Raw genomic sequence first — 22639 nt, forward strand, 5'->3', positions numbered from 1 at the left:
CATTGAATCAATAATGGTGCTACCCACTTGTGAAAAAGTCATTTAAAATGTTCATGGGCTTTTGCAATATTTTTTTGGGAAAATCAAAAATGTCCTGCTCCTCTATCACATCTTTGAGTATGGTTCTGTTTAAACGTACCTATTGGTAGCCTTGAAATTATTGTCAAACAATACGTAATATACGAGGTAATAAATTAAGAGAATGAATAAAACAATACATTGATGGAAGTATTTGATAGGTTTTGACTGGACTGGATTTGGACTTACTTATTACGACAATATGTGACAGATAATCCGGCTGCAACGTGTACATTTCTTTCTTCTTACAGCTCCCCACTCCGTTGCATTTGATTACTTTTATTTCCTTGGGACCCACAGCGACCGTAACAGGTGTCACCTCGATCCTCTGAAACAGAAAAGTCGATATTAAGCCTGGTGGATATTTATAGTTCTCCAGTTGCCGGAAATAGAATGCAAAAACTAACTTTCTGCGGAAAACGGAAAGGATATATGGCTGTTGTGGGATTTCACCATAGTCAGTCGCACGAGACACTGAGGACTCTTAGGAATTTTCGTTTTTGCGACTAATTTTTCGGGATATTTTTATATGGATTCTCCGTTGCCCGATATGAAAGACCACAAGATTATATTTGCGAAAATTTCATGAGAAGGTTGACTATTTTGGAAAGAGTGTTCAAAATCACTCACATGATATACTCGTAGTCCAAAACATTTAAAGTCAATATTTAATACAACAGTTTCGATTGCAATTTTGCCCTAGTACTTATATTTGTCTGAAGTATTTGTTTGAAGGTGGCTGACAATGTTTCATGGTACATTTCATCAGTTCAGACTCTCATTGTCTAATATAATAGGAAATGATTTGGAATCCCTGGAAGAATCAATGAAATTAAAAAGATCAGATAGAAAATCTAACAAATATATTAAGCAAAGAAATTTAAATTACAATGGAATAAAAAAAAAGCAAAAGGAATTGAAAATTGAACAATCAACCAGAATTGAAAATTAAAAGTTTGAAAGATTTCAATTTCATTGTATAAAATAATTTGAAATCCCTAAAAGAACCAATATAAATGAAAAATTAAAAAGAATAGCTGAAAAGTAACAATTATATTAGGCAAAAAACCCTGAAATGAAATTACAGTGAAATAAAATACAATTAGAAAATAGAACAATTTAACAAAAAATAGTTACTTCACGATGTTTCGATTGTTAGTATTCACAATCGTCTTCGGATGATCTGTTTAAATCTGTTTAAAATATGTTTTTCCATTAATCAGCTGTCGCCCCCATACGAACGTCAACTCTCAGAAGTTGAGAAACTTGTGCGAGCTAAGGACTAACGAGGTCTTACCTTTTAAAGTGTGATTCCTAACACGTTAAACACGTGTGATTTGTAACCTAAACTAACCTAACCTAACCTAACCTAACACCTAACCTAACCTAACCTAACCATGATGACTAGAATCATTTCTACGAGAGATGACTATTCATCGGTCATTCGAGAACTTTCACCTATCTCCTCTTTTCGCTTGACCGGTTTAGCGGGACATGACCGTTTGGTGGAAGTTGGCCATTTTTCCCATGATTATATAGGTATCCATATAATGCGTATCTCTACGCTAGCTTGGCTGAATACATTGTTTGACGGCAGGTATGCGGCTTCTTTAAATTTCCTCCTAAATGAAAGTTCCTCCCTGTGAATGATCTCAGCTTGGAACCACTTGAAGTAATGTTGATGGGTCCAAACATGCTCTCCTACTCCTGATTTGGAGTGTGTGTTTTTTGTGCTCGGCAATGCGAACTTTCAATGGCATCTTAGTTTCACCGATATAGGATTTTCCGCACTCACAGGGTATCCGGTAAATGCAATTCTTGGAATCGAAGTCCGCGTTTGGTGGCCTAGTTTTCGTGAAGCTGCTACGGATAGTGTTTCCGGATCTGAAGCAGGTTCTGCTGTTATACTTGGACTAGAGTACGACAGTGGAGGAGTGTGAAAGAGACACGTGTGACGTAGTTGTCCCCATTCACTAAAGTCTCTCTCTGAAAAACTTACCAACGACGAGATACGTATGACCGTGAAGTGGGCAAGAGACAAGTGTGACCTTAAAGTGGGCTTTGAAGGTCGAAGGTCGTAAAATCGCCAGAATGAAGCGCCATAAGAAAATACATGAGATTTTGGGCTGGGACTCTTGTAGCTATATTACTGTTGAACAATCAACGAAACTTTTGATAGCAATGATATTTGTGACGTTGAGCGCTTTGATTGATATCACTTATTACCTGACAGTGATTTTATTGAGATAAATATACAATTACATATAATTAATCACATCTAGGTGAAAGTATATATATATATATATATATATATATATATATATATATATATATATATATATATATATATATATATATATATATATATATATACCGGGTGTCCCACATTTTATGTGACAGGCAATATCTGGTTTGTTGAAGGAGATACACAAAAATGTTTCATACAAAAGTTTTAAATATACGGGGTGTTTGGTGTAGGTGCTACAGACCAAAATTCCATTTTTTGAAATAGAACGCCCTGTATATCATTACATATTCAGATGCTACGTTAAATTCTGATATCATTTCATGTTTGGTTTTTGAAATTCGGTTACGGCGTTGTTGAGTTATTGCACTTTTCCTTAAATATAAAGTTTCAAAAAAACTTATTTACTCGTACACGAATCCAGTCTATATCTTTTATTAAATTGAACTAGACTACTACTGAATACAAACCATTATTCTCACCTCTACGATACGATATCGATATCAGTTGAATATAATATTGAAATTTTTGAGAATGTAACTAACTTGAGGGTGAATTGCTTTATATTGCACAATTTCATCAAGTAGCTTATGCTTGTTGATGCCATAGTAACAAATGTTGTTGAATTGTATCTACTTGTCAGTTCGATTCAGTGATTCTTTGCAAAACAGTAACTGTGCTCTTTGTGCGAAAACTCCAGTATGCCTTTCGCGTTTAGTCCAAGTGATTGCATTGATATGTTATTAATTTTTGGGGAATGTCAGAAAAACTGCCGTTAAGCACAACGTCTATACCAAGAACGTTTTCCAGACAGACCCATTCCGTCACGAATGACTATTTCGAGAGTTGTAGAAAAATTGCGAACTGGGTCATTTCCTTCTACTATAAAGCATCGTCATCATACGAGATCTGAACTGAAGATTTAGAGATCAATGTGTTGGCTTATATTATTATTCATCCACATGTTTCTATCCGTACTCTTGCAGAAGAAGTCGGTGTGAGTAAATCTAATGTACAGAGAATTCTGAAAGAAAATAAATACCACCCATTCAAAATTCAGTTGGTACAAGGTTTGAAACCCACGGACTTTGAACGACGACTTGAATTCATTGCTTGTATTCAGGTAATATTACATGAAAGTCCTAACATATTCAGTCAAATTTTGTGGAGCGATGAATCGCGATTCCACAATAATGGAGTTGTGAATCGACATAACAGTCACTATTGATCTCAAGAAAATCCCCACTGGGTCCGCGAAAGTAATTTTCAAACTACATAGGACCTTACTTTTTCAATGAAAATCTCAATGGATTGCGATATTTACATTTTCTAGAAAATGATTTGATCCAGTTGATGTATGATATTCCCATAGTAGAACGACAAGGAATTTGGTGGCAACAAGATGGTGCTCTTCCTCACAATTCACAGGTTGTTACTGAATATCTGGATAGAACGTACCCAAATAGATGGATTGATAATAAGGGTCCAATTCGGTGGCCGGCTCGTTCCCCAGATTTATCACCGCTTGATTTTTTCCTATGGGGTTATTTAAAAGATATTGTTTTCACTACTCCCCCTTTGAATGTGGATGATCTGAAAATGAAAATTCGACTAGCGTGCAGTGATATTACGCCTGATATTATAAGAGCGACTTGTACGAGAGAAGTGATTCGACGTTTCGAAGCCTGTATAATATCTAATGGGCATCACTTTGAACAATTTTTATGACTTATTTCTAGGTACCTACCATTCTTATGAAATGATTTATCAAGTTATATTATTTACATTGTTATTAATTAAAGATTTGTTTTCGAATACACCTCTTTCAATTTCGCAATTGTTTCATATTCAAAATGATTCCTGACTGAATTTCACAACTCAAAATTGAAACCATTACTTCGAACACCCAAAATTTTGACTAATTTTCATGTGATCTGATGCAGAGAGAATAATTGTATGAGATATTTTAAAAAATAATAGTCGTTCTCAAGACTTTACATTTTAAGCAATAACTCAACAACGCCGTAACCGAATTTCAAAAACCAAACATGAAATGATATCAGAATTTAACGTAGCATCTGAATATGTAATGATATACAGGGCGTTCTATTTTAAAAAATGGAATTTTGGTCTGTAGCACCTACACCAAACACCCTGTATATTTGAAAATAATATCAAAATATAGCTCTTATGAACTCCTAAAACTTTTGTATGAAACATTTTTGTGTATCTCCTTCAACAAACCAGATATTGCCTGTCACATAAAATGTGACATACTCGTATAAGCACCGTTAATTTCATATCGTTTCGTCATCAAAATATTCTGTCAGATTGTAATAGGCTTTAGATGCCAGTCTTTCATGTAACTTTTTCTTGAAAGTTTCAATATAATCCATGTTCTTCATATCTGCAAGTAGTTTATTGCACATTTTGACACCGATGTAAAATATTGAGTCTTTGATCTGTCTGGATTTAGGGATGATCAATGATTAATTCATTGCATTCCGTGCAGTGCGATTGTTATTTTCATATAAAGATTCATTCTTGCAAAAGAGACACGTAGCTTCTGAAACGTAGATTGAGGTCAGTATTCTGTGTTTCAGGATAAGAGGTTTGCAGGAACGCAACCTATTTACTTGGCACAAATACCGCACTGCTAGCTTTTGCAGCAAAAATACACTCTCAAAAAAGAGTTCACTACTACAAGAACGCCAGAACTAGATTGCGTACCTAAAGTTTGACTCATTGAGAGCCAAATAGACATTTTTTGCCGCAGCATAACTTTAGCTGTAGCTCTAAGGGCCAAACAGCCGGATGATGATTTTTTGTGGTTTGTGAATTTCAAATTGGTATCTATGTCATGTCCCAAGAATTTTATATTGCTGTCAGATGGTATAGAGTCAGCACCTAATTCTACATCGGGAAGAAGACATTCAAATATGAGAATTTTTTTTACTGAAATTTAAACATGAAAAATTTGATTCGCACCACGACTATATTTTTTGTAGGTCTCTTGTAACATTTTTTCGAAGCAAATTCACATCTTCAGAGTGCCATAGAATGGTAGTGTCGTCGACAAATAAAGTGAAGGAACCCTAAGAGGAAAAGATTATTTATATACAGGAGAAATATATATGGACCTAGTACTGATTATTCGGGTACTCCTCAACAAAGGACAGCTTTGGGGAGTCTCGGTTATTTACGATATTCGTGAATTGAGTTTTCTGTTGATTCTGTAGATTGTGTTTTCATAAGGAGAATTGTCATCGTTTCTATGTTCTACCGCTTATCCTTCAATTACAGTTGAATTATGCAACGTATTCGATGTTCAGCCCAGCACCACTGAGAGAGTTCTTTGTCGGGTCGAAATAGTGCTGCCCGGTGTTGGATTACAAATGCTTCGGTTTTGGGCTCTGATTTCAATACCCTTTTGATCAATAAAAAAACTATTAAGGAAACTATCTTCTCGCATAATGAATCCGCTTTGAAATAAACGATTGCATAACCTCCGAAATTATTCAAATATGACAACCACATTGTCGAGTCGTGAAAAATTATTTCATTTTATATTACGGAGATCACAGAACGGCTACATCAGAGCATGATTAAAATACATTAATGCATTGTTATTTCATGGGGAATGCTGGAAAATTAGACCACAAAGTAGTAGGTAGAGCTTTTGCACAGGAATTTTTAAATTTGAAGCCTTTGTTGTTATTATGTACACAAATGGGTTTGAAAAGAAAAACACAATTTGATTTTTCAAATTAATTGAACGAATGACTGAATATAATAAAAATGATTTCATGCCAATCAGAATAACAATGGTTTGAAAGTCTTCGTTTAGGAGCGCGACAAAGTTTTCAACATATGGCCAAAATACATCTAAATTGTTTTCTTTACAGTGCGCGGTATCGAAAAATGAATAGTTCAAATATCTCCAAGACATATTATTTGTTGAGTTCGTAGTAATGAATATTACTGGAATTTTTTCCCAACACCAAACCCTTATTTTAACACCTCGACACGTGTTTCGATCACCAAGTGATAATCTTCAAAAGGAAGATCAAACTAATCATAATTACAAAGTTATCCTTATTTATTCCATAGATACCTCTTCCGGGTACCAGCGTCAAAATTTTGTCTTATCTACTAGTGTTAAATAAATTTTACAATTTGTGTTTATGTAATAGTCAGGTATAAAAAATCTGTCTGTTCAAAATCTGTTTTTCCGTTAACCAGCTGTCGAACCCCTACGAACGATAACCCTCAGAAGTCGAATCTCGTGCGAGCTAAGGACTGACGAGGTCTTACCTTTTGAGGTGTGATTCCTAACACGGGTTGGATGATAGCAAGTGAAAATCGATCATTCAGCCAGTCTTTCCATAATATTTTGCATCGCAGTCCTTACATTTAATTTCGTAAATTTCCGACTTTTCCGAATTCTCGACTTTGCCTTTTGGACTTCCTTAAAAGCTCTGTGAAGAAAGACTTGTTTTAAAAACCATCCTCATACCTAGTCCTTGAAAATATTTCCAAAGTTCTTCGTGTATGGGTGGTACGGAACTGAGATATATTCATCTTGGCTTATGTCGTTTTTAAAAGTCGAGATTTCGTTCATTGTTAACCTAAATTTCTTCTTTCGTATTATGTCATCTACAATACCCCTCGAGAAACCGTTAGTGGCTGTTATTTCCTGTATTGTACGTTTTTCTTTTGTGAACCTCTCATGTGTGAGAGGAAAAGACGATGCACTAGAAAATTCAGCCCAGCACGTTTGTGCTGTCCACAGTGATGTGAACTGTCAGGAATATACCTGTACGTGCTTATTTCTTTTCTAAATACGTTTTATTCTAGTCCTCCATATTGGCTCTTCATTACCAAAACGTCAAGAAATGGAAGTTGTTCTTTATTTTCTAACTCATACGTGCATTTTATTGAAATTTTATTGAATTAGAAATCTGTTATTCAAAAAGGAAACAAAGTTCTCAATATTCGATTTTTATTATCGAATTTCGCGAAGACATCATCCACATACCTCAGCCATATCCTAGAAAAATACTTTGACATTTCTTTGGTTTCCATTTCAAATCTGCTCAGGAACAGGTTTGCCAGGTAGGGGGACAAGGGGTTACCCATAGCCGTTCCCTTCTGTTGTTTATAAAAGCAACCTTCTACCTGAAAACGGTTTTGCTTCATACACAAATTAGTGAGAGAAACGAATTCATCAATTTTGTTATAATTGAAATTATTTTTCTCTAGTAATTCCCTGATTTATTGTAAGGTCTCTGGAATTGGGACGTTATGAAATAAGGAACTAGGTAGGTAGGTCTAAAGTGAGTGGGTCTATCCGACCCTTCACCGCAACCCATAAGGGTTTATTGTGGCTCACACCTATACACCCAAATACACCCAGCTTCTTAATGAAACCGATCAGTTTGTATGGTGAGTGGTTTTTCAGGAACGGCAGAGCCGTACTCTAAAAACCTGATTTGGTCCCCAGCGGGGCAGGCACAAAGTATATGCTTTGCAGTTTCATCATTTTCCAGACAGAGGCGACACACACTGTCTTCCGACAGTACAAGTCTCTGCCTGTGATGATTCAAATGACAGTGACCTGTAAGAAGGCCTGTTAGACATCGTAGTTCATCCCTACTGTAGTCCAACAACTGTTTGGAATTGAGCTTCGAAGGGTGAATGAACGCCTTGGAGTGAGCCAATCCAGTGTTTGTTTGGCAAAGCCCAAAGCCATGCCAATGACAGGTTCTGGTCCAATGAAACCGCTTGCAGCACCCTCCTTTGCAAGAGAATTAGCAGCTTCATTGCCTTCCAGGCCAGTATGACTAGAGACAATCTGTTTAGTCTTCCTATCGAGGAGAGTCTTTTTTGGCAGTTTGCTACCAATTTAAACGTTGCTCGGTAGGAGCCAAGAGCTTCCAACGCCGCTTGACTGACCGAGAATATTTTTATTGACTTGTGATGAGGTTGGATTCATCCAATATCTCCGCACACAATTCAATAGCGTAAATTTCCGCTTGAAATACAGTCGCATAAGTTCCTAGGCAGATAGATAACTCTGTCCTGGGTCTGCGACTGAAAACACCTGCACAAGAACCGGAAGGTGTTTTTGATCCATCTGTGAACCAACAACTATCTGCTCTTAATATTTCCTTCTTCCGCAGGATCCAGTTCTCTCTACTCGGGAATAGTACTTTATAAGGCAGTTCGTAGTTGACAGTTGGAAGCATGAAGTCAGAGGTTATTTCCAGAATGCTGTGAATTCCAATGTCAACCAACAGTCTGTTGTACTCTGTTGTACTCTACCACGGTGTGGTACTGATGGTACCACTGATAGCCAGACAAGCCTGTCTCTGTAAGCCAGAGAGCTTCGCTTGGACCGTTTTCTGTAAAGCCTTCAGCCACCAAGCAATTGCACCATTGGTCTGACAATCATCACATAAATCCAATGGATTTGTTTAGGACCTAAACCCCAAGTTTTACCACAAATCTTTCGACATGTCCATAGAGACAGTTTGGCTTTATGTAAAACTTTTTCCAAGGAACTAACATCGTTCTTGCAGAACGATGTTTTTTGTATGTTGTATGAACTCTAAGGAGTATTTGATACTAAAACCTGGTTTCGCAATAGGCAAACCTTCAAATTCCTTAAAGTATCCTAGCAATTACTACTTCGTATTTGAGAAAAATAACAGTATCACATTCCCCAGAGGCAAATCCACGAAACAGAAATCAAACTGTTCCTGTCAAGTCCACATTCACTCAAGCGTATTCAGAACAATGTAAAAACAGAGTTTGACTCAGTGTTTCGTGATGAATGAATCCTTTGAAAGTCTGCCCCATCAACTAGAAAGAACTCTCATTTGCATGTCGAAAAGGGAAAAGCATTTCTCGAGCTAACAATTTCCAGAATCTCTTCTACCCACTTGTGTTGGTGAATTTTCATACATCATATCTTAGCTGGAGTGTCATCTCGAGATTGTACAAGATCCCACCAGAAATAGGTCGACAACGGCTTTTATCTCGAACACAAGACGTGACGCTTTTGATAAGTTCAGATTTTAATATGTCGTCCATCCATCATTCCATTGTGGTAATTTCAATCGATAGTATTATTTGAGAAACCAGGTTCAAGAATTGTTATGTTTATCTGCATATTTTGTCAGAGAGATTCGTCTATTTCGAGAGTCTGTTGCAGTATAAGGTCTTACTTATTTGAAAAGTAAGACTCACTTATTTAAAACAACCTCACTGAATATACTGAAAGTATATATACAGTGAGTCTCAAAAAGTTTGCAGCATATGGGTAACTTTTTTATTATACATTTGTCAGAAAATTTTATTCCTGACAAAAATTGATGCATTGCGAGAAACTTTGATTTGAATTGTCAAAATCTCAAATTTCCGAACGTTGTACAGGGGAGAACAAAATATAGAAATATTAATCAAGAGTAAACAACCCTTATTTCCGACATTACTAAAAAAGTTTATTTTGAAAAGTTGTTTGAATTTGAAAACAATATTCAGATTTGAAATCACTCCCACCTACGTAACAAAACTTAAAAAATTACATTTTTTATGGTTGTAGCCTCATAAAGAGTATTAGTACTACTTAGAGACTTGTATTACTCAATTGTTCAGCATTAATTGATCTAGTCGATTAATTCTTGTCATTGAATCATACTAATTTTCATTATGGACCTACATACAGAGTGAAATATCAATTTTGCATCGAAAAACTAATAAAAAATTAAACCATTTTCAACAAACATCGATATACTAGTTCGAATAATAAATTGGGCTGAATTTCGCATTGAATTATTATTATAGTGATATAAGGGAGGGGCCTGAGGTGTATATGAGATACTCGTACTCTTCATGAGACTAGAACCATAAAAAAAATGGATTTTTTTGTTTTGTTACAAAGGTGAGTGTGATTTCAAATCTGAATATTGTTTTCAGATTCAAACAACTTTTTTAAGTGAAATTTTTCAATAATTTAGAAAAATAAGGGTAGTTTACTCTTGCCCAAATTTTATATTTTTTGTAATCTCCAGTACACCGTTCGAAAATTTTGAATTTTGACAACTCAAATCCAAATTTCCCGTAATGCACCAATTTTGATCATGAATCAATTTTTTTGGAAAATGGATAATAAAAAAGTTTCCCATATGGTGCCAACTTTTTGAAACTCACTGTACATAGTTTTTCAAAATGATGAGTGAAACGATAACGAAAGATAATTGCAGTATTCATTGGTGTTTTTAACAAATCAAGATGAGGAAAGCAGACATTTACTTAATAACTCAAAAACTTCAATACTCAATTTAATTTAAATTCAACACGGAAAATATGGCTCTGTTCTCTGAAATTAGTTCACTAGCGGATCTGTAGCTGATAGTTTGAGCGTTATATTAGTTTCTTTCAAATCGACTGTGGAGGATAATTGAAGAAAATCTGTTACATATTGCTCTTTCCAAAATTTCAGTTACTCTCGACAAACAAAAAAATTAAAATGAAATGAACAAAAATAATTTAAAAAAAATTCTGTTATCCTGTTGTGAATTTTCAATTATAATTTGTGATGAAAAAATTATTGCTCGATGGAAAATGATAAAAAATCTGTTCAAAATCTGTTTTTCCGTTAATCAGCTGTCGCCCCAATACGAACGACAACTCTCAGAAGTTGAGAAACTTGTGCGAGCCAAGGACTAACGAGGTCTTACCTTTTAACGTGTGATTCCCGACACGGATATAAACAACAGATATAAACAATACATAATTTGTTTTGAGGAATTGTCAGTTTGTGTACTTATTAGACTTGTCTATTTGTTATAAATGTAGGTTGCGAAACCGTAACATTCGTAAAAAAATTTCAACATAATGTTTTGAATATTTGAGTAGAAGAGTTCATATAGCAAACATTTTTTTAAAAATTCCTTCGATATAAAAATAAAAGTTGTTCACAATGTACATGAACTGACACAGAAGTGATACAAATAAATCGGTGGACTTTCATACGTTTGCATACATAACCTAAAATAATATTCCATTTCATAAACCTCTCAATAGAGTGTTCTAGATGTCGCGTCCTTAAAGCTGCGAGCACGAAAATCGCGACGGCCAAGCGAACTGAACTGAACTGAACCAGTGGACTTGAATTCATCCACCACATTACTAATAGACCTTCCGGTAGAACAATTATACATAAAATGGGCGAAGAGTTCGGTACGTTGCCCAAACAGAACACCCATTCTGATCATTATTCGTATATGTTGTTGAATGCTTTATCTGTTCATGGTGATTTAACAAAACAGACTGAATAAATGACAACTAATTTGACAGATGTAGCTTCAACAAGATGGCCGTTATCAATTGTCAAAGTTCGGATGTCTCTTTTGGAAGACCTTATACAAGGTTCTCACGATCGATCCAGGGACTTCACTTCAAATAAATCATTCCAGTTAATATACGAAACCCTAAAGATAAATTCAGTGATACATGACACCTTTTAAACATTGATAGCTTACGGACTTATAGTAGCGAGCGGTTCTCCTGAATATATTAACTTTATCGAATTTCCATTGAAAGCTCTCGAGTTAATGTGTCATTTACGATGAAACTAGACCACGGCAGTTGTATTCCTTATTGAAATTTCAATAACGCTAGATACGATACCGGGCTTTGTTGCAGACTTTGATGGTGATATTATAGAAACTCTGTTGTTGGTTTACTTGATTTTCAATAGAAATATATTATTTGTGGTAATAATGCTGAGAGCGGTTGTTTCATTGAGGGGCATTATTTGACATCTTTTATTCAGTGGTGGTGTTGATCACTTGAAGGGATATATAGTTTAGAACCATGAAAGTACAAGAAAGTACCGTGCTTTGGTTGATGATGAAAAGATAAGATGAAAGTGACAATTATAGTCCCCAGAATTTTCCTTTTATGCGTCTTCTCTAATATAAATTGCTCTGGATGGAATCAAGCGGGTTAAGTGGAACACTCTCTGTGAAAGTATCTGTGGAAAAGACAGTTATTAAGGTTGCCTGTAATGTTTAGGTATTGGATAATCGAGTAATGCATTTTCTGGGAAGGGTACAAATAGTGTTCCAAGTTTCTGAAAAGTTCACTTTGCCTTCCAAGTCAAGACAATTTTACACCCAGTGAATTAATTGACAGAGCTGGTGGAATTATGTGCCCTGATATAGTGAAGTCCGGTTTTGTCACATTATTCTCCTCAGAGAAAACATGCCTAGTCCTCGAGGCAATACATATTCTACTTGGTTTCTGTCACACCAAGCGTTATCATTTCAGAAATTTCAATAAGATTGCATTGTTTTCATCGCATTGTAATTTCCTATTCTGGTATCCAAACCGATATCAGGTTATTATATGGAATTCACATGAGATGAAAAGTTGTTCAATCAGTGGTAAATACGTATACCAGTTTGTATGAAAGTGGTTGACAATGTTTCATGATGAATTTCACTAGTTTGGACTTCGTAGAAAGCCTTTACACCAGGAAGGAAGCATCTTCAAAAAGATCTTCAACGAAATGGTTTTTCCAAAGTGATGTTGGAACAAGTTCTGGCAAGAAGACAGTAAGTATCTCGCAAGGAAGATGAGCCGTCACAACCAGTAGTTCATGATCCCAGAGCGATCAGACATAACTCATTTTCATATAGATGAAACCGTAGGTTCTCAGTAGCCCCTCATGTTATTTGAAACCTGTGTGCTTGTTCAGCTAGACTTGTGACACCTGGGCAGGTACCAGGTAAGAAAGATAACTAAAATCAAGAGTTACTTACCTTACATTTATATGGCTGATTTTTATATATGTTTCGTAGAATATTATTCTTATATAGTTTCATGAGTGTCGGGCATTTTCCATGGACCAAAACTTGTCAGACGCTTTGAGGCTCAATCTGTTTAAAATCTGTTTTTCCGTTAATCAGCTGTCGCCCCCATACGAACGACAACTCTCAAAAGTTGAGAACTTGTGCGAGCTAAGGACTAACGAGGTCTTACCTTTCAACGTGTGATTCCTAACACGTTTGCAGAATCATTCCAGCTTCAACTAGATAAATTTTCTCGAGAAAAATATCTGGTCGAGGCGGGAATCGAACCCACGATCTTCCGATCGTGAGTCGGGCGCACTACCACCGCGGCCAATTCCACAACGATGACCTCAATAAAAAATGAAGAAATTTACTTATTTTTACATGTCTGATTTTTGAATATATTTATTGAGGTAACTCTTACAAAGTTATATTTCAATTATCAGACAAATTGTGGTGACCAAACATCCCCTAAACACAAAAATTATTCAGCCGAGAGAATGAGATCCTACTCTACAGTGCTTGCCCTCTCCTATGTCAGAATAGTGTCGGAAATGAAGAAGAATTGGGTCCAAGTATAACACCAGTACCTGCATCCGATCCGGAAACACCATTAGTAGCAAAGATTCCAAGAATTGCATTCACCGTTTACCATGTGAGTGTGGCAAATCCTATATCCGTGAAACCAAAAGGTCATTGAAAGTCCGCATAAAGAAGCTGCATATGTGTTGTCCAACGACGCATTCAGCTAAGCTATTGTTGAAATACCCAACATATGAAAAGCTTCAATTCAGCGGAAAAACGGTCAACTCCCACTAAACCAGTGAAGCGAAAAGAGGGAAGGTGACGGCGTTCGAATGACCTAGAAATAGTTATTTTTCGGAGGAATAGTCCATCACTCAAACACGATTGTGGTTACTAACACTCGAAACGTCGTGAAGTGACTTGGCTTGGAATCTTTTCAATTTTTTATTTCAACTTGAATGGTTTAAATCTTCCAATTTTTTGCTTATTTTTATTTTATTGTGGATTCATTTCACGGTTTCACTACCTAATAAAATTGTTAACTCAAACTATTCATTTAAATTTTCAATTTAATTTGTTTTTTTTAGGGATTTCAATTCATATAACATCAGATTAGACAATAGAAGACAATGTTTTTCTTCTCTTTGTTTTCATCTACGGTACGTGCTTTTTGAGTTTTTGGTCGAATCTCGAGGTATTCAATAAATGGAACTGAAGTGAAAATGTCTTTATTTGAACCTCCAATAATAATCATTGAAATATAGTTTTCAGATGATATTTGCCGGGGGATAGAATCCAAAACGCCACCACCTTCAAGTAGAGGTTTCAGTAAATTAGTTTTCAGAAGAGGTGGAAATATTTCCCAGTGAAAAGTTCCATTCATTAGTGTCACTAAAGGAATGATGTTATCTGCAGGTATGTTTTCAAAAATTTTTAACGATATCTCTTCCATTTCCTTGGTTAATTTATTCTTCTCACTACTTGGTAACTCTCCCGACTCGTTAACGTTGGTGACAGTAACACAATATGAACCTTTCTCAAACTAATCAACATTTCAAAGGAACGTATGGATGACCTCAAACTTTATGCCTCTTTAGAAAAAGATCTCTATCAGTTCTGAAGCGAGTAAAAATACACGCCTGTAATTGATATGAACTTCGGAATTACCTGAAGTCCAAAGTTCATTTCAAACTAGGACGGTGCAGAGAACACGAAGAAGTTGTGCAGGTCAAAGATGGATGGATGCATTAGAGACATATACTCTCCTGGGGTGGAACAACGTAACTTTCAAGATGTGAACTATTAGTACAAACTTAAAATAAGCGCCACTCCCAAATATTAGAACTGCAACCTCCTCCTCGACGTTAGAGGTTCCAGTTGGAGGGAGAGTAATCGGTTGTTTAGCGTGAGTGGTTCGTTTCATTCATCAACGATCGCGATATTCAGAGCGAATTTTCCAACTGATGCTAGGAATTGCGCGTTGACATGTAAAACTCCGTTTTTTTTTAATTCGCACAAGTTTCTACATCTGAGGTTTTTCGATCATAAGAAGGTTCCTTGTTATTGTGGGCATATATGGGCACTATCGTTTTGTAAATATATATCACATCCATTTTCATCAACATGTTCTTGTATATTATTACTTGTACGCGTATTTTACATTTGTGATTTTATACTTAACTGTCAATTTAGTTTTATGTTTGTATGAATTATATTCAAATAATATTATATGTCAAAACTGACAACTTTTTATATTCATACTTATATTTGTGATTTTATATTATCTAATGTGTTTTTAATTTCATATATTAAGTAGTTTATTTTCATATGCAAATCCCCCCTTTATATATAATTCATTCTCATACTTTGATATTCATTATATATTAATTTTTTTCATCTGGATCTCCCTTTCACCACATACAAGCAACATTTGACGCTTCTGTGGTTTCTACAATGTTTATTCAACTGTATGTATTACTTTAGTTATTTTTTTTGTGATTTGAATCTGAATAAACATTATTATTATTATTATTGTAGAATATTTTTTCACCAAACAGTATTAGCAGAACCTTTGACATATCTGGTCATCGGAACTGTCAAGAGAAAACAAAGCTGCATACAAATATTCTTGATAATTATTGTCGATATCATTTTTCTTTTTTGAAGTCCTTTAGAGGTCTCTGGAGGAGCGATATCAAGTCAAAGTTGAGAATGATGCACTTCGATGAAATTTCACATTCCAAATCATTTGTTCTGCTATTATACGTCCCCGAGAAACTGTTGAGCCTTCAACTCTTGAGATCAGCATGTCCACCTGCATATTACTGTATTGTATTTTGGAATCAATGAATAGATCGGATCCACTCCTCTGCATGATCCGTGACCATGAAGAAGGTGGACGATACCCTAATGTTGCCTTATCATCAAAGGAAAACTGAGGTAATTGTGGAGAAGGTGAAGTGCCTGATTCAAGCAAATACAAGCTGATAAGTATGTAGTGGTTCTCCTCAATTACAAAGTGAGACATTATTTATCATGGAGTTTTCAGCAAATATCTTCTGAAAAGAGGAAAAAAGTAAATGTCGAAACTTGGTCTTCGAATTTTACGGAATTTCCCTATAGACCATTGTATGTAACTTTATGATTATAGAAGCCCTTCAGTTGATATTTCCAGGTGAGGGATTTCTTGAATGATAAGTCAAAGTCACAGTAGTTTTCTGTCTGCCACTTGATCGATGGAATTCGAGCATTATTAACGTTTCGTCTTCGTACAAGTGAAAATTCACAAACTGTATGTAATCAATATGAAATCCTCATTCATTCATCGCCAGATAGTAAGTAGATATTTCGAATAACTGGTGTCACAGTAAAGATTTGAAAACTATAAAATACTCACCCTGCTACTAGGGGTGAGATGGGTTCCAACCTCTTCTGATGTAGCATCACCCTCAGGTTCGTGGTCATCCACCACCCCTGAATCATCCAAAGACGATTCTCTGTTGTTACCCTCCCCGCTGTTGCTGCTGGCCTGCCGGCTCTGCAGACCCAATCTATTAGGATTTGGACCTGAAAAGAAGTGGTTTTGGAAATTACTACACACCAACCTTTATGTCTTCTTTGATTTAATAAGGGAAAAGCGAACATGGAGAAACATAAGGAGGTTCGCTTATAGGCTCTCAGTTATTTAGGAAAACTGAGTTGGCATTCAATACCGTACAGAGTGATCCGTCGAAAACGTACGGCAAGCAGTGGCGGCTTTAGGGGTCGTGAGCAGATCCCTAGAAAAACGTTTTCATTTGGAACTTCATTTTATTTGAAGGTAATAATCAAATGATTGGAAAATTAAGTTTGGCTTGAAACGTATGAAAACCTTTCAACATTTTGTTTTTAATGTATTTTGGACTTCCAAAAGACAAAGTCGAGAATTCGGAAAAGTCTGAAATTTACGAACTTGAATGTAAGGACTGCGATGCAAAATATTTTGGACAGACAAAAAGATCTATTGAAGTAAGATATAAGGAACACATAGCACTCTTAAAATATGGAAGACCTGAAAAATCAGCAGTCGCCCATCAAATTTTGCAAGAAAACCATTCCATAGACTTCAGTTCATTAAGATCAGTTAGACAAGTTAACAACAACAGGCAACTAGATGCCTATGAGAGGGTAGAAATGAGTAAACACGATAATATTATGAATAACGATGACGGACCTATACCAAAGAGCATACTATATAGCTTGTTAAAATAAAATAATGTTGTTGGGTTAACTGTTTACTACATAAGGACACATTGCAAAAATAAATTTGGATAGGCAATATTGTAAAATTAATTTTTATCTAGCTGAAAATTGTATATAAACATATATTGTAAAATAATAAATAAGGCAATAATGTTAAATCATCTGAAAATGGAATTTTTAACAGGTGATGATCGACTGTATTGTCAAACATGCGCCAAACTAACTGACTGTTATAAGGAAACAAGTATAGCTGAGGCTCCAGTCAATCTAATAATAACACTGATGATTTTCAAACAAGATTCAACCTCTAACGGAAGCAAGAAACTCTTTGGAAGGTGCGAAATAGATGAACATTTCAACCTAGCAGACCACTATTATAATATTCATGCAGTCATTGTTCACTGTGGTTCTGGCGTTGAATTTGGTCATTATTACGCCTTGGTCAAAGAAGAAACGGACTGGTTTAAGTTTGACAATAGTCTTGTCACGAAGTGTTCTGGTGATGCATTGAATTTATTGGAGCCTCTGGAGACACCCTACATTTTGTTTTATAAGAGAGAGGACATTGTTAGGTCAAGATCTTCAGATGATGTGGTGCTGCAGGTTTTTCCGGGTTTTCGTGCAGCTGAAAAAGCAAATGCGCCACTGGAATCAATGAAGTCGCCCCGGAGCTCCAATTAATTTTTATTGTTGTTTTTATTTTATTTTTATCGTTGTTTTAATAAAATGTTTTCAATTAAGGCAAAATTGTAAAATTAATTTAGGTTGGTATACCTGTATGGGTGGTACGTCTGGATGGTTTGCCTGTATAGAATACCTATATAGCATAAATAGGTTAGCTCGCATTAGTTTCTAGTTTTAATCTTCCTCTTTGAAGATGATCACTTGGTGATTGAAACACGTGTCGAGGTGATAAAAATAACGATTTGGTGTTGGAGAAAAAAACTCCAGTAATATTCATACAGGATAGGGTTAACATTCTGAATGTTCTAAATATATTCCTACAAGAAAATGTACTAGGAACTAGTACTGAAGCTAGTGTAGAGTTACCTCATATACATATGCCATATCGCAACTTCGACGCAACTTGCGAGTGATATAATGATAATAGTTGTTGTTCTGTCAGAATGCTTCTGAGGTTCCTGACAAGGTAACACAATGAATTCAATTTGTTCATCACGAGGATGCAGTTTTTGTTTACTAGTCAGACACGCATCAATGGTTATCCCCAGAAAAGCTGTATCATCTGAACTGTTGAGTGTTTGATCATTTATTTGAATTTGTACTTTTTCGCACTGTCTTTAACGATTGTGAAAACTCATCAACTGAATTTTTTCAGTATTGAGGAACAATGAATTGTTTCCGCACCAATTTACAACTGACTTCAGAGTACTTTCACATTTCTCAAACAGAAGATTATCCACATAACAATAAGGTTGAACACCAATAAGGTTGTGTAATCAACGTACATCGTTATGAATGAATCTATGATAATGTTATCAATTTCATATATATAATTTATATAAAGAAGGAATAATATCGGACCTAGCACAAATCCTTGTGGTACACCCATCTTGACGTCCATGCGCTCAGAATCAACGGTAGTAGTAATAAACTCACTATGATATTTCAAGCTAACAAACTGCTGTCTATTCTTCAGAAACGATAAAGTCTAGTCACAGGCAACACCTCGTATACCATACGAATAAAGCTTTGACATGAGTTGATATTGATTGATACAGTCGAAAGTCCTACTAAGGTCGCAGAATATGCCAAGAGGGCATTCCCTGAATCCAGAAACATTGAAACTGTTTCGACAAATGATATTATTTCAGTGTTTGTGGATTTGTTTCTGCAAAAACCATGTTATTTATCTGAAAATATTCGATGTTTTTTAGGAATTTCAGTAACCTATCTGAATAGGAGTACTTAAAAATCTTGGAAAAACTCGGACTTATTATAATTGGCCTATAATAGTTTTTCAGTTTTTCTGGATTCTGCCTTTTAAACATTGGGACAACTTTGCCGACCTCTGGTATAAAAGGCTCTAATGAAATGGAATGCGGATTCGTATTTATGGGACGATGGTTTAGTTAATCGTTTATAATTTCTGAAGAAGAATCAATGAAAAATTCATTGAATAATTTTGATAAATTACCTGGGTTATCTTGTAAAGTGCCGTCTTTCATCTTTTGAATATTTTTTGCGTCTCACTTCCTATTTGAAAGTTCGGATATTACTTTCCATGCTGTTCTACTAGGATTGGGGGGATCTGTAATTCTGTTCTGATAAACTGTTTTTTTGAGTCTCATAACAATATGAAATATTTCTTTTTTGCCTTTTTCAAGCGCCTGTAAGGGTTTCAGGATACCTATTTTTCAAAATATGGAGATCTTTCAAATTTCTACTCGATAATTTCACTTTATCGGTTACCCAATTCCTGTCGTGTGAATAACCATTTTCCCAATATTTTTGTGATGGAAAAATGCAGCAGAAAAGTAATCGAATGCTTTATCTACGGTACAAGCTTACTGATTCGCATTTGATTGCTTCACAAAAGTGTTCAATAGAGTGCTTAATGAAACTTCTCCTCGTTTGGAAAGTTTTCGAAAGAGACAATTTCGTTTCAGATATCTGAAGAAGTACCGTTTTACGGTCTGAAATATCAGTATCAACTACACAAACGACTGTGTCATTAACGTTACTAAAAATTTGGTCGATAATGGTAGATGAATGTGAGGTAACTCTAGTTGGCCGTTTCACAATTGTGTGCAAACCAAAGTTAGACAGAATATCTTTGAGTTCGTTAATTTCACAGGAATCCCTTGAAACTGTAGTAGAATCGATATTGATGTCACCTGTTAAAATAATATTTACATCAGGCTCATAAAAGTCAGCAAAAACTTTCCGTATAGTTTCTAAAAATAGGTTATGATCACCACACAGAGATCTATAGCAAGTGAGAATTATGGTAGGAGTGCCGTCTAAGTTGCAAGAAACACCACAAATTTCGAAGAGTTTTTCAATACAATATTTATCTAGCTTGGTCTTTTTACAACTCTGGAGTATATGGCAACGCCACCTTGATCATATAAGTTTCTAAAGAAGAAGTGCTTAGTTCATATCCTCTTATGTCTTTTGTTTGGATGGTGTCTACTTTTGTATGTATTTCAGTAAAGCAAAGAAATAAAATATCGTTAGTAAACTCTTGTGAACTAATCGTTAAACAGAACGATTTGTGGATAAAAGGCTAGTCTGCTGCATGAGTTGACCCCCACCTCCGCTTCTGAGAAAACTTACTAATGCAAGCCCCTTCAGGCCAGATCCATGGATCCATGGCAGTCTTGAAATTGTATCCATTTATAGATACCTTGAAAGAAGAGTAAATACTGGGGAATCTGAATGAAGATTTTTGAAATTGACAATGGGGAGTAGTAGCTGCTCTAGCCTTTTCAATGAAGTTGTTTGGTCCACCCCTGATACATGGAGAAGCACATTTTTGAGGTTGCCCTTTATATCTGTTTCTTTATCGTTTCCTACAATCATTCGTCTTTTCGGTTTCTGTCGCTTAGATTTCACTGTTTGCCATCGCTCAGCGTCATTTTTAATGGTATTGCTTGAGTTGAAGCGAACGACAGACAACAAATTTGTAATACATCTGATAAACAAGGTACTAACCAACCGCATATCCAAAATTCTTCCAATTACATTTCAAGTGATCACTTGAAAAAGCTACTGTGCTAAAGAAACATGTTGTGATATACAGGGTGTTCCTTAAACACATGCTAATATTCAAGGAGGTATTTCTTAGACCCATTTTAAGGAAAAAACGTCCTATGGACGTATGTCCTAAACGCCTTAACTTTTGAGATACAGGGTGGCAAAGTTTTCAAAAATATTCAGTTTTTTAATAATAACTGAGATAATTTTGTAGACATCTTTGGCATATTTGGTACATATGTTCCATGCCTCAAGGCGCATTTTCTGATGCACAATTTTTTAAATTTTCTCTACCAGTGGCGTACGTACGAGTTTTGAAATGTATATTTTTGGCAAAAAAAATACTACGCCACTGCTTTATCTTGAATTGAAAATTATTTTTGAAATTTCCATACATTTTTGAGCACATTTGATTTGCTGGGTTTTTTTTGTCCGACGCATGGTTTTCGCTCAAAAAATTAAAAATCGCTTCACTTAAGGATAAATTTCTTAAAAATCTGATGCGGTATCGTGCATCGACTGAAAGCAAACTAAGAGATCAGATTTGTTGCAAAATAATTGAGGATCTAAAAGGTATTTGTTTGTTGTCAGATGCACTGTTCTCAATTAAAATTACGTCATAACGCAGCACCGCTTAATAATTTTTGAAAACATAAATTTAGGTATCCTGAAATAAATGACGTGTAGCAGAATTTATTTACTGCACATCTTGGAAATATGGAGTTTGTCGATATGTGATTTCTTTCAAAGATTAAAAGCAGAAAAAACAGCGTACCCACCATAGCAATAAAAAACGAATTCTCTGTATGTACAAACGTCAGTAGCTAATATTGATGTTGGTTTAAAGTAAGGTGTTGGTGTTAAAAACTGTCACAGCGCGTTTTGATTGATTTTGAAATGTTATTGAAGTTATTTTGGTAGTCCGCTGTTTTTCTGAATATCAGTAAATATGGTAAATTATACGAATGCGGAAATGGCGCAAATGCATTACGTATATGGCCTTGCCGATGGTAATGCAACAGAAGCCAGACGCATTTATCAGGAAAGATATCCTAATCGTGCCTTATCAGATAGCCGAACCTTTTCAAATATTCATCGTCAACTTGGGGAAACTGGTAGTTTCAAGAAAGGGATTCCGGAAGGTGGACCTCGTGTAGTAAGAACTCCTGAAATTGAGGAAGCGGTGCTGCAAGAAATTGAGGAACATCCTGAGACGAGTACGAGGAAGATCGCTAGAACTCTGGATATTTATCATCAAATTGTTTGGCGTATTTTGGTTGATTTTTTGTTATACCCATACCATATTTCAAGAGTGCAAGCATTACTCCCCAGAGATTTTCCACAGCGTGTGAACTTCAGTCACTGGTATCTACAAAGTATTGCACTAAATCCGCAGTTTGAGACACAAATTTTGTTCACAGACGAAGCAAATTTTTCTCGGAATGCCATTCAAAATTTCCATAACAAT

General features: G+C 35.6%; 1 protein-coding gene across 1 annotated transcript in view; it reads right to left on the reverse strand.

The window, feature by feature from the left end:
* LOC111503873 (sodium channel protein 60E) overlaps positions 1–22639 on the reverse strand; it is a 331231-nt gene that overhangs the window by 51386 nt on the left and 257206 nt on the right. Inside the window, exons 9-10 of the mRNA XM_074186486.1 lie at positions 16607–16776; positions 268–406 (exon numbers count right to left, since the gene is read on the reverse strand). Of these exons, the coding sequence (XP_074042587.1) occupies positions 268–406; positions 16607–16776 (309 nt within the window). The remainder of the gene's footprint in view (positions 1–267; positions 407–16606; positions 16777–22639) is intronic.

The sequence above is a fragment of the Leptinotarsa decemlineata genome, unplaced genomic scaffold (assembly GCF_025532065.1).
Source record: "Leptinotarsa decemlineata unplaced genomic scaffold, Ldec_3_MD MMD2_tig00078422_RagTag_RagTag, whole genome shotgun sequence".
Lineage (NCBI taxonomy): Eukaryota > Metazoa > Arthropoda > Insecta > Coleoptera > Chrysomelidae > Leptinotarsa > Leptinotarsa decemlineata.